This window comes from Prinia subflava, chromosome 12, assembly GCF_021018805.1.
Source record: "Prinia subflava isolate CZ2003 ecotype Zambia chromosome 12, Cam_Psub_1.2, whole genome shotgun sequence".
Classification (NCBI taxonomy): domain Eukaryota; kingdom Metazoa; phylum Chordata; class Aves; order Passeriformes; family Cisticolidae; genus Prinia; species Prinia subflava.
In genome coordinates this window covers 14,600,460-14,616,673 of record NC_086258.1, presented here as the reverse complement: position 1 = coordinate 14,616,673, position 16,214 = coordinate 14,600,460, and the positions used below count along the sequence as shown (strand labels likewise).

At 40.1% G+C, this 16,214-nt stretch overlaps 1 protein-coding gene across 10 annotated transcripts in view; it reads right to left on the bottom strand.

Annotated features, from left to right (window-relative positions):
* The window catches only part of BPTF (bromodomain PHD finger transcription factor), a 52,350-nt gene that overhangs the window by 11,408 nt on the left and 24,728 nt on the right, over positions 1-16,214 (bottom strand). For 5 of the 10 annotated variants that reach the window (XM_063409055.1, XM_063409058.1, XM_063409061.1 and 2 more), the window contains 18 exons: positions 15,482-15,837; positions 15,052-15,183; positions 14,388-14,517; positions 13,834-13,969; positions 13,130-13,351; positions 10,440-12,837; positions 10,095-10,219; positions 9,752-9,880; positions 9,311-9,461; positions 8,424-8,547; positions 6,807-7,059; positions 6,220-6,381; positions 5,109-5,257; positions 4,721-4,844; positions 3,964-4,184; positions 2,944-3,166; positions 2,454-2,743; positions 1,164-1,246 (listed from right to left, as the gene is read on the bottom strand). In XM_063409055.1, the coding sequence (XP_063265125.1) occupies positions 1,164-1,246; positions 2,454-2,743; positions 2,944-3,166; positions 3,964-4,184; positions 4,721-4,844; positions 5,109-5,257; positions 6,220-6,381; positions 6,807-7,059; positions 8,424-8,547; positions 9,311-9,461; positions 9,752-9,880; positions 10,095-10,219; positions 10,440-12,837; positions 13,130-13,351; positions 13,834-13,969; positions 14,388-14,517; positions 15,052-15,183; positions 15,482-15,837 (5,408 nt within the window). The remainder of the gene's footprint in view (positions 1-1,163; positions 1,247-2,453; positions 2,744-2,943; positions 3,167-3,963; positions 4,185-4,720; positions 4,845-5,108; positions 5,258-6,219; positions 6,382-6,806; positions 7,060-8,423; positions 8,548-9,310; positions 9,462-9,751; positions 9,881-10,094; positions 10,220-10,439; positions 12,838-13,129; positions 13,352-13,833; positions 13,970-14,387; positions 14,518-15,051; positions 15,184-15,481; positions 15,838-16,214) is intronic. The other 5 variants (XM_063409063.1, XM_063409065.1, XM_063409056.1 and 2 more) reach the window with 4 other exon arrangements.

The window sequence follows — 16,214 nt, the reverse complement described above, 5'->3', positions numbered from 1 at the left end:
ATGAGTGTATTTTGGTTCTTCTGAATTTACTTTTCCCTTCCCCATTATTTCCAAAACCATTAGAAAACCAAATGCTTCTCGTTGCCAGAGTGACCATGAGAAACAACTCCCATTGAGCTGAGAGGAAACAGCAGAATAGCAATGGCCAGGACAAGCAGCTGCTGGCAACTCTGCAGTCTCAGACATTTTATCCTTTGACAGACAGCTGGATTTTGATGCCAAATGGAATATGTAAATAAATAGTTATATGGCCATACAATTTGGTTTAGTTGGCTCTTTATACCTGCACTGTATCTACTTGGTTTAGTCTGGTTTTTTCACAGACTAAAGGTCCTCACATTGTATTTTTGAAGAAGAATAAATCAGTGAGATGGAAAGGCAGCTGCACCACGAACTAAGCTCGTTAGAACTATTTGTTTCATCTTTCTCTTAAATTGGACTTTTGTCAGTCGAAACACCTATTTGGCTGTCTGACACCACAAAATGAAGAGCACACCCAATAAACCCTTTTCTTTATGCCACTGTGAACAATAAAGGAGTGGCACCCAGGGATAGTGTTGTAATCAACTGAGCTTGTGATTGGATGATCAAAATTTTATAGAACATACTCTTCTTTTTCTTAGTATCTGACACACACTTGTGATTCTCTAATTGGAGCGACTGCGTGAGTGAAAAGGAGTCAAAATAATTCCAAGACAAATGACAAACACTGCAAATTTCTGTTTAGCAGCTTCAAGCATAAACTCTCTCAGTTTGTCAATCTGTCTTCCAACTCTTCAGCTCCTTCTGCAGAGTGGGATGTGCAGGGACAAGAATGGAAACACATGGCCATGATAAAGGACAAACAAAACCCAGGCTTTTCTTTGCAGCAGAAGCATTCATTCTCCATTCTGTGCTCCTTTACTTGAGTTTAAAAACTGTGGCCAGCTTCAAACTCAGTATCCAACATTACTTAAAGAACATGTTATCAAAATACAATTAAGATTATACAAGATGAAATAAAATCATTATGAAAGTTACTTTTAAGTATTACTCTAACCAATTTTAAATGGCAATACTTCTTTAAGCAGGTTTTTACAAACCAGTATTTCATTATGACACCACTAAAAGATGTAATAAATGGAGAATTTGACATCTAAGGATGCACTGTGATGCACATTCACCTCTGATTTTCTTCCCTCTCAGCTGGAGTCAGTGTCTTCTTCTGTTTCAAATGTTCTATGACAGCATTCTGCTTCATAACCACCTGTAGGATGATAGGATGGTAGATGAATCCAAAATAAAAGATGAAAACTTAGCCAGTATTTCACAGTATTATGGGGAGAACCAGGACATTTCCCAAGTTAAAATGTCATTTATTTCACTGAGTGATAAAATAAACTTGATTTTATCAGGGGAGCAGTGCTTGTTTAAAACAATTATTTGACAATTGAAAAAGAAATTGAAAAAGAACATCATCCCCAGAGGAGGATATTTTGCTTATGTCAAGTATGAACCCAGGAACTAAATGTAATGTAACTAAATGCATTTCCTCAGTGACTGGTTGTTTTATTTTAGAAGTGGTAAGACTCGTTATATATTTTTTAAGCCCCTCAGCCATCCAACAGCATCACAATTCAGATACCTCTTTGGAACCTCAGTTTTCAGGTAATGGAAGTACTGCACCTGTATTCTGTCCATCTGAGCCCTCCTAGCTCTGTCCTATCTTTCCTGAATTGAGAATAGAGATGGATTTGTCCCAGCAGCTAATGGTGAGATGAATCAAGGTGACAGAAGAATGCAAACATGGTACAAGTGACTTGATGTGCTGAATTAACTCGGAACGTGTCATTAAATTGCCAATAGCAATCGAGCACTATCTTTGAAAGAATCAAATGAACTGCCTATCAAATGTATTAACACCGTTCACAAGAACAGGCATTTCAAATTAGATTTCTTTCATTCATTAAGTGCTAATTTCCTTCTGTTAACTTTACCTGTTTCTGGATAATGTCACTTTGATTAGAAGCCTGAAGGGTGTGCTCATGTTTAATTTCTGTCTGTTGCTGCTTTCTCTCCTGCTGCTGTTCCCTGAGCTGCTGAACTCTGTGCAGCTGCTGCTGCACACTGGCTGCTGGCACTGCCACCACACTGCCCACGTGCTCAGCCTGCGCTGGGCTCCTGCACTGGAGCTCAGGAGGGAACTGCAGCTTGGGCTGGGGCTTGCTGCCCTGCTGGGCTCCGAGCTGAGCCACAGGACAGGGCTGCAGCTCAGAGAGGACTTCCACTCGCTGCTGGAGCTCAGGCACTGCAATAACACCTGTTAGAGGCTGCTGAAGCTGCAGCTGAGGATGAGCTGGGCACTTCAAAGGAACCTGATTTAAACTTGCAAGGGTTGAGCCCGAGGTGTGAGCTGGGATTTGTATGGGAGCGTGGGGCCACACCGGACTGGGCAGTCGGGTTGGAGTTTGCACCTGAGCTGGATGCTGAGCCTGGGCCTGGCCCGCGGGCGGCGGCTGCATCGGGCCTGGCGCTGCAGAGAGCCCCGGGGCCTGGGCTGGAGACTGGGCTGGAGATTTGGCAGGCTGAGCTTCGGGGGCTGCCGTGGGGTCACCGGGAGCGTCGGGCTGGCTCGGGGCCTCGGGCTGCGGAGCCCCCGCGGGCTGTGCCGCGGCCGGGCCGGGCTGGCCCTGGGACGGGCCCTGCCCCGCGGGCACGGCCGGCGCTGCCGCAGCCTGCAGGGCCGGCTTCGCTTCCCCTGCGGCTGCAACGACACAAACCAGACCATTAATTGAGCCTTGATAATCCAAACCCTCTGCAACTACTGCAAAACTCCACGCGGGAACTCAACAACGCTGCAATACGCTTCCAATTTACTGCAGTAACAGACAATGTCCAGCTCCACCTCCACTCTCATGCAATTGAAATTGAAGCTTCTTTTGTGCTGAACACAACGATGCTTACCCGAGGTCGAAGTAGAAACGGTGGTTGTAGTTGTGCTGGCTGTAGTAGCAGCTGCTGGCAGTGGGGTGAACAGAAATCTCTGAATTGTACCATTTGGCATAGCTGCTTGCATAAGCTGCTGTCCTGGACCAGGTATCACAGTCACACCCTGAGGGATCAATTGTAACTGACCAGTAGTTTGACCTTGTCCCTGAATTACCACAGTTAAGCCTTGATTGCCACCCTAAAAAAAAGTTAATATTGATGTATTAGTGACATAATTCTTAGACAGACTTTGCTGAAAATAAAGAGTTTGGATTTCAGAATTCAACATATTTATCACCATACTCCTAAAAGCCAAAACTAGCATATAAGATAATGAAATACTCAAGGACTCTCAATAGTTCTACTGCCAACAGGTGACTGGGTTGGAGTTACACATTTTGTGAACCCACAGAACAGAATACAAAAACTCTGAGTCTTTGGTGTAGAAACTCAGAGAATCACAGGATGGTTTAGGTTGGGAGAGACCTTAAAGCTTCACCCAGTTCCACCCACACCTTCCACTATCCCAGGTTGCTCCAAGCCCCATCCAGCCTGGGCTCAGACACTTCCAGGGATGGGGCAGCCACAGCTTCTCTGGGCACCCTGTGCCAGGGCCTGCCCTTCACATCAAATCCCAAGACAAGTAATCAAAATCATGATCTGAATGTCTACAAAACAGGCCATACAGAATAATTATGTCAGAATAATTATGTTCCTTATGGCTATTAAAGCTTTTTTTCCCTGATGCCAGTTACCTTACTGGGAAATACAACAGGAAGCATGAGTTAAAGCTTTACTATAAAACTACTTCCTTTGTATTTACTATTTATTATATTTATTTACTATTTAAACTGCTTTCAGTCTGTAATTATGCCAATGCTCACCCTAAATGAAGGCAGACACATAAATTTAAGAGCACAGGCACTAGATTGCTGAAATGCAAAGGCTGGATGGGTGTTAGCACATTTCCACCCCAGGGCTGCTCCAGTGCTGTACCTGTCCTTGTGTGAGCTGGGTGAGCTGAGCCATTGTGAGCTTCACCTGGCCCTGCTGAGGGCGAGGGGGCGGCGTTGGGGTCTGTGGCTGAACTTGGGGGGCTGTTCCAGAACTTGTGATGGTTTTCTGCCCGCTGCTGGAAGGAGCTGTGCTGGTACTAGAAACTGCTGTTGAGACAGGCTGACCCCTGATTATCTGAGTCACCACTTGCTGAGTCTGACCTGTAAGAGAAGAATTTCGGCTAAGAAACACATTTTCTGCTTTTTAACCATGAGCACAGCAAACCTCCAAGTCACAAATTGCAATGGGGTGTGATGGTGATCAGATAGGTGAAACAAACACTGCAGTTTGCACATAAATTTTCTTTACAAACCATTTGTGTGATTGAAAAATGTTTGTAAACTCGTTTTAACTAAGGTTGCATGCATATGGAATACTTCAAACACTGAGCTTTTCTTTAAGAAAAAACATACAAAAAAAAGGCTTTCTCAATGCACAATTACTCTGTGTGTTTTAGGGTTTTTCAGGTTAGTTTTTCTCAAATGAATGGACTTAAAATTAAGTACTACATTTCCCAGTGCCAATGATGAATAACATTGACAAAGCCTCCAAGCAACACATCCAAAAGCTGAAAAAGGAATTAGTCAAGCACCAAAACGAGGGATTTTAGCGTTGGGACACAACAACACACAAGGAATTGATGAAGAAACAAACCATGGATTTCACACTGGGGATTGAAATATTAAAGTGAACCTACTGGCTGGCAGAATACCTTGTTGCACCACTACAGGGGTTCGGATGATGGTCTTGCCCAGGGCGGACTGCTGCAGCGGGGTCCGGATCACCGTCATCCCGGGGCGCAGCGGGGTCCCCTGCACCACCTGTGCACACAGAGAGGAGAACACCTGTAAACCTGAGGGAAAAGCCTTTGGAATACTCCCTGAGTGTTTTTCCATGTGTGTTTTTAGTTTTCCCGACTGGAGGGAGCTGTTGTACCTCTTTGGAATAAAGGATCCATACACGGCATTGCTGAGACGAGCCAAAAATATTGAAAAGTGATTAGCCAGAACTTTCATTATCTGCCAATAACTTAACATCTATGCAGCCACACTTTTTTGAGTTAAATAACCAGGAAAACATCTTACTTGTGAAGTGCTTGTTGTTCCTAATGTCCCTGTGGTGTTTGGCCTAATGGTAACAGTTGCTGTCCTTGGCTGGAATGAAGTAAAGGTTTGACTTGCACCTGTAGTTGATGGAATGATACCCAATACCTTTTGCTGAACTTGAACCACACCTAATTAAAGAAAAATTGAGAATTCGTTAATGACATAGTGGCCAGCAACAGAAGTAAATGCAACTCCAGGGTGGCATTTAGAACTCAAGCCTCCAGGTTTCTAGAACACCTTTGAGCCTTTAAACATTTCTTGGGAAAGCCTTTGTCATATTGTAAAAAGAAGCAGCATTACACTTTGTCAACAGTCCAACTACATCTTAAGTTAAGAAATAGATATTTTAGAAAAGATTAAGGAAAGTTTGAATCTTCACAAAGATCAGTTTGATGGTAACTGCAAAGAAGCCCTTGCATTGCACTAACAGGGTGCCACAAATTCGCTTTGTACAACCATTAAAAGCTATAATCTGTTTAATTTCAAATGTAGGAGAGCAGTTTAAACACCTTTCACCTACAACACTGTGGTGCTGAAGAAAATGGGCAATGCTTCTTCTGTCACCTAAGAAACCTCAAAATCTGCAGCCTTCATGATTTGCTCAGATGCTAAATATTAATGGAGACAGAGAATTGAGCTTTTCTGTTCAATATACATTCACAAATCTTAAAATATTCTCAAAAGTCCTTTTCTTGATGCAACAATCAAAAATGATAATCTTAGTCTGGAGCCAAACTCCTGCTCATCAGTGAAGAGCAGCTGTACGCATTAATACTTTTGTGAAGAAAGTTGCTTTGTTGATTTAGATAACCAAAAAACAAGCATGCTTCATTCCACATTTTTCAAAATAAAGCTCCAAATTTTGTGCTAGGAAATGCAGAATATTTTATAGACAAAAAACTTGCATTTTCCCCCTAACAGACATAAATATGCAACACAGGGGAACAAGCTGTAGAAACTTGTATTTAGATATAAATATAAACTATTTTTCCCCCTTCATGTCACAGTTTACTTCACTGGGATAACAGTGTCAAAGGAGAATTAAGCAGCAAGCTGGAATACAGTTGTTATTCAGTTCCCTTTGCCCTACCTCCTTGAGTTGATGGCACATTGACGGCAACAATCTTGCTGTTTGCAGGGAGTGGCAGCTTAGTTATCACTTTCCCTGCCATCGTTACTGGGCTGCCTGAGAGCTGGAAGGTCTGCCCTGTGCTGGCAATGCTTGTGGCTGAGCTGGCAGCTGTGCTAGTGGCTATTGAGGCACACAGAACAGGTTTAGAGCAGAGTCATTAGTCAGTGAAATGACTGTTTTTCAAGTATGAAACAGCAAACTACAGGATTACTTTTTTTTTTTTAATGTGGCATGCTTTCTTTGGTAAAGGTTCTGTTTTTTGGAAAGAGTATGTTACACCACAGAATGCTTTCATGAATGATTACTACTACAAAAACTGTCAGTAATTAATGAGACAGGTCAGAAATGAGACTTCCTAGCAAGCAAAGAAAAACTAGACAGGTATAATCTCAGAAAACTCCTTCTGGCATAGCAAGATTTAAGAGCAAAGATAAGCAGAAACGTAATAATGCTGCATATCTGGAGAGGATGTGATGTGTACAAGATGTGATGCACACACAGGACGAACTCCAGCAATGTTCCTTCCATTACAAATAATTCCTTACCTGTTGAGGACTGGCCTTGTTTAACCCAAGTAGCAAAAGTCTGATGGAAATTCTTGTTCTGCTGGAATGTTACAGTGGCTGGGGACCCCACTTTGGTGGTGAGCACCACTTTGGTTCCCGTGGGGACAGGGCCTGTCAGGGAGCCCACCACGACTTTCTGTGGGGTGGACACTGTGGTTGCAGTGCTGCTGGCTGTGGTGGCTGCAGGGACCACACCTCCTGCAGGGATCTGCTTCTGCTGTTCCAGCCGTTTCTGTTTAGAAAAGAAATGGAATCCAGAGATAATTAGGATTTTCACAATTTACAACATAAATGTCCCTACCCAGTATTGAGAGATAAAGGCCTGTGGTAGGATTTTAGTTCAGATTTTAGAGGATTGAAAAATAGGCTCCTTGACCTCCAGAACTATAAATCTGCTTAGAATACACAGCCAGAAATTTTCCTTTATAGCAACTTGAAAATCCTTGGCTTATGTTAATTTCACTGCACATTTTGCTTTAAAAAAACCCGCTCAACATAATAATTTGTCTCAGATTAATCAGAAACATTACAAAAACTTCAAAAAAATCCATCTATATTTGGCTTTGACCATGTGCATGCATCTATGTCAGTAATTGGTACATCATCAACACAGAGTTTACTATTAGCATTCCTAATTTTAGAGCTTCCTGCACTGAGATCCTGCCAGTTACAGAAAAAACAAACTGTATCATTCTGTTTCACCACTGAGAATACAATTTCTAAAAATATTTTTTTAAATGTAAATCCAGTTTGCAGCCTGCTTTAAAAAATTATGTTTCAAATCCCTTACCTTACCCAGCGACTTTCTGTGCTGTAACTGTTGAAAAAGCACATTTAATCTAGAGAGCCCCTTGGTGAAGGGATGCATCAGCAGGCTCTTCTAAAATGTCAACTAATCTAACATTTTTTCCCATGTTACTGGAATTATCTCTGTATTTGTCTGGTTTAAATTCCAGCATTATTTGCAGTAATGCCCACAAATCAGAAGCACTCGTTCACAACTAATGGGTTTTTGTTAGGGAAGATGAAATGAAAAAGGAATAAGTTGAGAAAAAGCACAGCTCTTAATAATGTATGTGAAATACCAACACGGCATTGTGTTCCTTAATTTTAATTGCCCACATTTAAATATAAATACATATACATATCTACATATATTTAAATAAAATTATCAACGGGCTTAACTCTAAGACAGAATAAAATCAAAAGATTCAATTTGAGTGAAGCATGAAATGCAGTTGTATTCCCAAGTCAGCTGTGTTCCAAGGCAGCTTTCCATCACACACAGAACACTGAGAGCCTTACCTGGAGATGGGTGTTTCCCAGCCTTCTTTAAAATGGAAACAAACTAAACCTTTCTAAAGTGTCATAAATCATGTGGGAAGAAAAACAGGCAAATCCAGAACAAACCTTTGCTTTAACCCTGTTTCAAAATAACAAATGCATACAGTGGCAGCAGCATTGTTGGATGGCTGAACCTGCAGTTGGAACTATTTGAGAAATGGTGTAAGCAAGGGATAATTTCATTTCCCAGGCTGTGATGCATGTGGTGAGCAGTGCAGTTGCTGACTGCTGGGACGACCAACAGCTCCCCACCTGCTGGGCAGCCAAACGTTGGTGTTTTAGCTGAGCCTCCAATTGGGCCTTGAACTCCTCTGCCTTCTTCTGTTCACTAACCTTAGCCTGTTGTTCAACTGCCTGTGCCTTTTCCTTCTCCACCCTGCCAAAGACACAACCAAAAATAAGTTATCCCATCACATAAAATCCAACCAGCAAACTGCATTTTGTTTCATCCAATTTAACTGCTCTCATGGAGACAGAAGATCACTGAAAAACTGGTCACGGCTTTAAAAATATTTCTAAACAAACATGCAACATCCCTGAAATATCCTGATGCTAAACTACTGCAACATCTTACAGGAAACAATTAATCAAAACTCGAATTTATAATTACATCTGAGACTGCAAGGAACTCATGTAATAACATACATTTAAAATGATTCTTTCCAAGAGGCTCAAAAATGTTCTTCCAACTGTAAGCACATGATCCTGAAAATATGCATCTTATGATTTGAGTATTCTCAGGCTCAATTTACTTGTACAGTCATTTTCTTTGGATTATAGAAGTATTTAACAAGTACTGTACAAAGCCATGTCAAAAGCAGCCTACAGCATTTCCATGCATTACAGTAATAACCTTTTAGCATTTAACAGTGGTTAGTTCATAAGCATGGAAAAATAATATAACAATATAAAATAATATATTTCTAACAAATCTGACATATCTGCATACCTTGATTTTGGTACCAGCAAATAGTTTAGCTTTGTAACTTTAAGCTTGAATATAAGTATCAAAAGGCCTAGTAAAAATACAACACAGATGTGTTTCTAGTGATTATAGTGACCAGGTTTGTATTCTCTCGAGGAATTTTTCTTTAACAATCACACAAAAGAAGATTACTTTCTTTAAAAGCTGACTTTACCTTTCAGCAAATGCCCTGATCTCCCACAGTTCCAACTCCTCCTCTGCTACCCAGGTTTCCATTATCACAGGGCCTGTTTGCTTGGGGGTTTCTGGCCTTTTTGGCCTGAGGGCACTTGATCGCAGTCCCTTCCTCTGGGGTGTTGGAGTTTCTTTACAGAACAGTAAAACACACACATTAAGCTATACTGTCAAATGAAATTGAAGTGTAAACCAAGATTTAGTGATGTTTTCAGTCCCATTTTATAAACAGGGAGACCTTTCAGCTTCAGATAAATCATGTCCATTTGTTAAATGCAGCGTTTGTTTCCTGTAGGTAAATTAATATTGGCAAGCTGCATTTGCTCCCTTGATGAGCTGAATTAGCATAAAGATCCAGTTATTTTAATTTCTCTAGATTACAGGGAAGGGGGGAAATGTCTAAACAAACAAACCAACCAACCTTTTGGAGCCTCTGGTACACCAATGGGACAAATGATTTTTCTTATACAGTACTCTGACCGGATCCCATATGGACCAACATCCCTCCGCTTGATTATTTCTGTTGTTGTAATTTCAGTTTCAGTTGTTTCTGCAATAAATTAGTCCCAGTATATTAGGAACAGAAAGAAACAAAGCTAAATCTCCAATCAACCCAACATACTCAAGGCAAAGAAAACACCAAACCAAATTCAAATGCCACAGCTGACAGCCAGCCTTTATAGAAATGTGTTGAGAGAGTGTAACACTCAGAATTTACAGCAAAAGCTTTTGCAAAGAAAACCAGAAATTTAAAATAACAATACCTGTTCTTGTGGTACCTCCCCCAGGTGGAGCTTTTGCTGCCATATCATCCCACTTGAGGCATGCCCACAGCAACCTCAACATCAGGCTCACTCCAGCCAATGATTTGACTGTTTGGAGTCGGTACCTAACGACACAATATGAATTCTATTTTAAAATCAATTTAAAATACGCAACCAAACCAAAAGGACAAAGGTTTTCCATTCTACTTTTACTGAACAATATAGAACACAGAATCATAAATAGCAAATCTGCATGTTTGGCCACAAACATGAAGCACTTGTATTTTAAAAATCAATTGATTTAATCACATTCTAGAGTATTTCTCAAAAATGGAAAGTATGTACCTCCAAGTGATCCCAAAAGTTGGTCTTGGTGATGGATATGGCCAGATATCCAAGGCAGGCTTTGCATTGTAATTGAAATAAGGAACCTCTCTGATCCCTCCTCTCCTGGCCAGCTTTTTCAAGTCATCATTGGGTAAAACAAATATGCTTTTTTTACTGCTTTTGGTGACAAATTTCCTATAAGATGGTAACGCAGTTCCAGAACGAGTTTTTTTGGGTCTTGCAAATTTCATTAACTTCACTTTGTCTTTTGTGGAATATTCCTTGCTGACAGTCATGGAAGTCACCAGCGTGCCCTCTGGGGTGGTCAGGGAATCGGTGACCGTGGTTGTGACCACTGTTTTCCTGTGCTCCTGCACAGAGATCACATCAGAGTTACTGTCTGTGGCTGGGGTGCTGAGCTTGGTCACGGTGGTGGTGGTGGTGACAGTGGAGATGGCACAGTTTTCTGTAGAGGAAACAACTGTGGTCTTCTCATTGCTGGCAGCTCCAGTCTCTGCAACCTTAAACACCGTTTTGGACTCGGTGGACACAGTGGAGGTTGTGGTAGTCACTTCAGTAATAACAGTTTTTATTTTAGTTTCTCCATTAATATTTTCCATTTTATAAGTCTGTACCCCGTTCTGGTCAGCAAAGTGACTGCTCAAGCTGGGTTCCTCACATGAGGTTACAGGTGATGAAGGAACTTTCTTCTCCTCAGCTGCTTCAGTTTCCATAGATTCTGTTTCACTGCTCAGGTTATTTTCTTTACAGGCAGGCTGTGCTGGCGGGGAAGCAGAGCCAACACTGGCAGATCTCTCAGGGGAAAGCTGCTTTTCTTCAGTTTTCTGCACACACCTGGGAACTTCATCTGGTGGCTGAAGCCTCTCTCCAGACTCAGACCCAGGTGAACTCTGCAGATGTGACTTTGAGTCTGTATTATTTTTATCCTTTGTGTCCTGTCCCATGATGTCACCATTCATGAAGGGTTTTACTGAAGATTCCTTAAAAGTCAATGGTTTTATTTCATGTTCTGGAATGGATTTATTAATATTATTAACTTTTGGTTCAATATCACCCCCTGCTTTAGCTTCACAGGTATTTTTCACTAAGCAGTCATCATTTGATAATGCTTTAATGTCACTGTCTTTTCCATTCATTTGAAATGATGATTTTTCTTTTTCTGTCTCAGTTTCTTCATCTTTATTATTCTTTTTGTCAGTAACAGTATTTACATTTGTCTGATCAAGATATTTGTTCATGGTACCTGTCTCCAGTTTCAGTTCCTGACCTTTCTTTTGACCATTAGCCTCTGTTAATTTAGAGCTCAGTAAATCCTCATTATCATTTTCACCATCCATGTGTTCCAGAGTTTGACTTTCAAGGTTTCTTTCAGAAATCAGCCCTGTTTTAAATGAGTCTAGATCTTTATTAGCTGATTTTTGGTGAAATATAATCTTTTCAGATTTACCTTCAGTCTTTACAGGAGCAATTTCTTCCTCCATTTCACTTTCTTGAGAGGACATGGTTTCCATATGGCTTTTTATCATACAATTGTTTTCTGGATCTTTGCTCTGCTGTTCAGAATTCCCTTCTGAGTCTGTTTTTTCAGGAGTGGCCACAGCATCTTTTCTACAGCTGCTTTCAGGTACCACTGGCCCTAAATTTTCAAGCTCTCGCTGAGACACTCTGGTAATAGGTAGCTTTTGTTTGAAGGATTTTTCATTTGTTTCTGAAACATCCCATTTGATTCTGCCTTCTGCACTGGTTTGCTTCAAGCCATCCACTAAAGAGCTCTCAGACTCTCCAAGAGCCTCTTGTCCTTGACACTTGTCAGCAGTTGAAGGTTTAGGGCTGTTTTCTCTGCCATCATTCTGAACAGAGCTGTCTCCTTCAGAGGACTGAGGGGAGTCCTCAGCCAGCAGCTGTCCCTCTTTTGAGAGCCTGTTTGACAAAGGCAAGGAAGCTTCATCTTCATCCCCAGTTTTGGTACAGGAACAGTCCTGCTCTGCATCTTCAGTTTGGCTCTTGTCTGAAATGTAGCTTTGATCTTGGGAAGAAGAGTCAAACTGAATTCCTTCTTTTCCTTTCCTCATTTGTAGCTCATCTGTGTTTTTCTGGGGGCTCACAGATGGAATGCCCCCACTTTTAGCACCAGCCTCCAGTTTAATCTTTTCTAGACGTTGCTTTTCTTCCAGTGTAAACTGTTTTATTCGCCGCTCCAGGAGTCCATCTAATTTTGATGATTTTACCTTCCTTTTGTAGCAAGTCCTTAAATGAAATCCCTCACTGACATTGATTATATCCCGCTTACAATGACTATCCTCATCTTTTATGGAGGATTCAATTTTCATGTCATCCACATCCATAGGTTCCTCTTTGATGACTTTATCATTTTCAACATCGATGTCTTTTTCCACTGTGAAGAAGAAGCAACTCTGAGTCAGTGAGCTCCCCAACAATGAATACAAATTATATTTTTACATTAAGTACTAAGAAATAAATGGATCTTTTAGCATATTAATAGATTTCAATTAAAAAAGGAACAAAAGCTGCAGACACTACTACAATGGCTAACAGGCAATCATTTAACTGAGACATTTTAGATGTCTTGACAAAACTTGTTACACGGTTTTTCACTAGTTATTTCTGAGGTTCTATGCTTTTACTCACGCAATAACATGAGTTTCACAATAACAAAAGATCATCACCTGTGTCTTCTGCATGATCTAAGTTTTCAGAAACTGTGTCAACTTCTAATTTGTCTTCACGCAACTTTTCTTCTTTTACTTGTACTTTCTCCAAGGTTTCTGAAACATCTGCTTTGTCTTTTGCTTGCAGATCTCGAGAATCCTTTGCTCTGTCTTTCTCTGGTTTTACCTTAGTTGCACCTTTCCGTTTATCCAAGTTGCATTTTTCATCTTCGCTCTTTGCTGTTAACAAATTAAATGATTTCAATTATCCAGAGTATTTTTTGTACTCTGCCACATTTGAATGTGTGTTAGTTTACCTCTCAAATCATTTGCACACCATTAGTGAAATTCAGAAAGAGAATTAAGCATCCAGTGGTAACACCATAGATTAAACAGTGCACTACTGAATATATATATTTATGCACATAATATATATATATACACCCCCTCAATATTTAAGATGTTGGTTTTTGGTTTTGATGCTCTACATAACTTTTATTTACCTTTAATTTAAATAAGGCTATACAAAGATGCACAAGTATTACTTGAAGCAATTTAATGTAGCTACAAAATGTCAGTGACAACTAAACAGATTACACTGAACAAGATCACTGGATATCCACAAAAGCTTTGCTGAAACATTACTCCTAAAGTCTCCTTAAGAAATATCCCACACAAATTAACTGCAATTAAAAAAAAATGTAAGCAATGTAGACACTTACTTGATAGCAATTTTCTGTAATTTGCATTAGTATTTCCTGGCAGTTTGGGCATAAACCTGTGGACATGGGTTTTACTAATCCAGCTCCAGCCACCATATCCTGTTACTCTATATTCCTCTCCTTTTTGCTTCCAAACCTGTAAATATTTTTTTAAAGTAATATTAATGATGCTATTTACTGCATTATTAATGTTCACATTTAAAAAATCTAAGATAATTTTTTAAAAATCCACATTTTTACACACTTTTCCAAGCAAGTTGAAGCATATTTGTGAAATAATGTACTAAAATGGAAGATACATCTGCTGATAATTAAATTTATCTATCACAGTAGCAGCTAAAAGCCTCATTTACTTAATGTAATTGTGAGAATCTATTCACCTAAAAGCTGAGAGATTACAGGAGTTTCTGAATCAACTTGTATGCTTGTTATAACAAGTGTAAAGCAAAGAACTACTCCAATAAAAGTAGTTAATAACTACTGTAAGAGAATATAAGAGGTCAGAAATCAAATTCTCGTATTTTCTTTGTTCTTCTCACAAAAGAAACCCTCACCTGGTGTTTGACAGGAAATGTGTATTTCACCCACGTAGCTTGCTGCATTGTTTCTTCTTCTTCTTGTTTTCTCTCTTTTTTTTTCACTTTCTCCTTTTCTTCTCTTTCTATTGCTGTCATCCTGCGTAATCTAATCCACACAGATTTAAGTGCATTAAGGTGCAGGATCTTGCAAGCAAATGTAAGCAGTCAACAGCACATAATGCCCCTTTGAATAAGTTTAAATATCTGAAGTTAAGAGGAATGCCCATTATCAGGCTTTAGGTATTACTTGTAACAAGAACATCACTTTTTTGCTATTTCAGTGAGGAAAACACAGATGGATGCAACTGTGTCTAACACCAGACACATCCATTTTCTGCTCTTGTGACAAAATGAGAGACAAAACCCAGACTCCAATGAACTGAGAGTGTTGAAATTTGCTCTTCTACTCTCCCAGAGTTTTAGCAGTTTTGAAACTGTGGCTCAGAAAAACCAAATGCAGGGGCAATGACACTATAAAAATATTGTCATGGTTTTTCAGTATTTCTGTTTGAGAAAATACACTTCAAGTGCTGAACCATCTCAATTTAAGTATAATTCTTACAGGCTTAGAGGAACTAGCAATTACAAACCAAAGTAAAATTCTCACATTCAACAATATTTTAATATTTATTAATTTTACCTCGTATGCCCCAAGGATTCCCGCCAGATGGGCAGCATGACAACTGGTTTGATTGCACACTCCAATATAGCCAGTGCTAGTGCAAATTCTCTGGGCTTGCTGCACATCTGAACAGCCTTAATCCAGTTAGACCTGAATTGGGAAAAAGAGAATGATCTGAAACATATACATGCATTAATATGGCTTGCCATTTTAAGAAGATTTAATGGTAGGATAAAAACTCCTGTAGTAACACTTTACTCAAATGTCCAACTCTTTTAGTCTCCATCATAATAAAACCTGACATCAAAATAAAACATGATATTTTATTATAGTGAAGCACAGTGCTTGGAAATCACAGATTTGAAAAAACAACGACTATTGCTCATTAACACTGCTAGCAAAACCACAAGTAAAACACCAAAATACCTATTTCCATTTAATCATTTACCTGTGGGAAGCCCAATTGGGGTGAAGGAAGGATGCTGGGATATTGTTTTCTAGCTGAATTATGGTCAGCCTCAGGGTGGATATGGTGAGAACTTTGGAGCCGTGCACAGACCCGTTCCACTTGAACTCTCCAGCTGGGGTCAGGCAGAATTTGTGTGAGAGGTGTCTCCTCTTGTCGTGGTCCTCCCTGTGCTGGTGCTTGTTCAGAGCGAAGGAATTGGTGGCGTATTGATTGTGGTACACACGGTACTTCCCCTCCTGCCCCAGCTTGAAATAATTGTTCATATTTCCTTTAATCACAACGTCCTTCTTGGTGTTCACTCGGGAGATTTCGCCTTGAGAGTTGACCACCAGAACCTTATGAAAGAAATAGTGGAAACTTTTCAGTGAATCTGTAAAATAATTCCTTTTATTTACTTATTTATGATTCAGGCTTCAAATGTCTATCTATAAAAGAATAAAAATACCAGTTTGTAGAGGCAAAAAATTGTTTATCCAATACATCAGTATATGTACTTCATCACTGCCTGTCTACAGAGGTAGGATATTTCCAGATCAACTTTAACATTTAAAAATCACCATCTAGGTTCCAAACAGGAACCTGTTTTGTTGCCCTGATTGTGCCTATGGAGGGAGAGAGCTTCACTAAACTCAGGTGAGCTCTCTGTGAACCCCCTCCTTGGTACATCAGAGAATTCAGACATGCAGCTTAGCAAACATAAATATCCTGGACT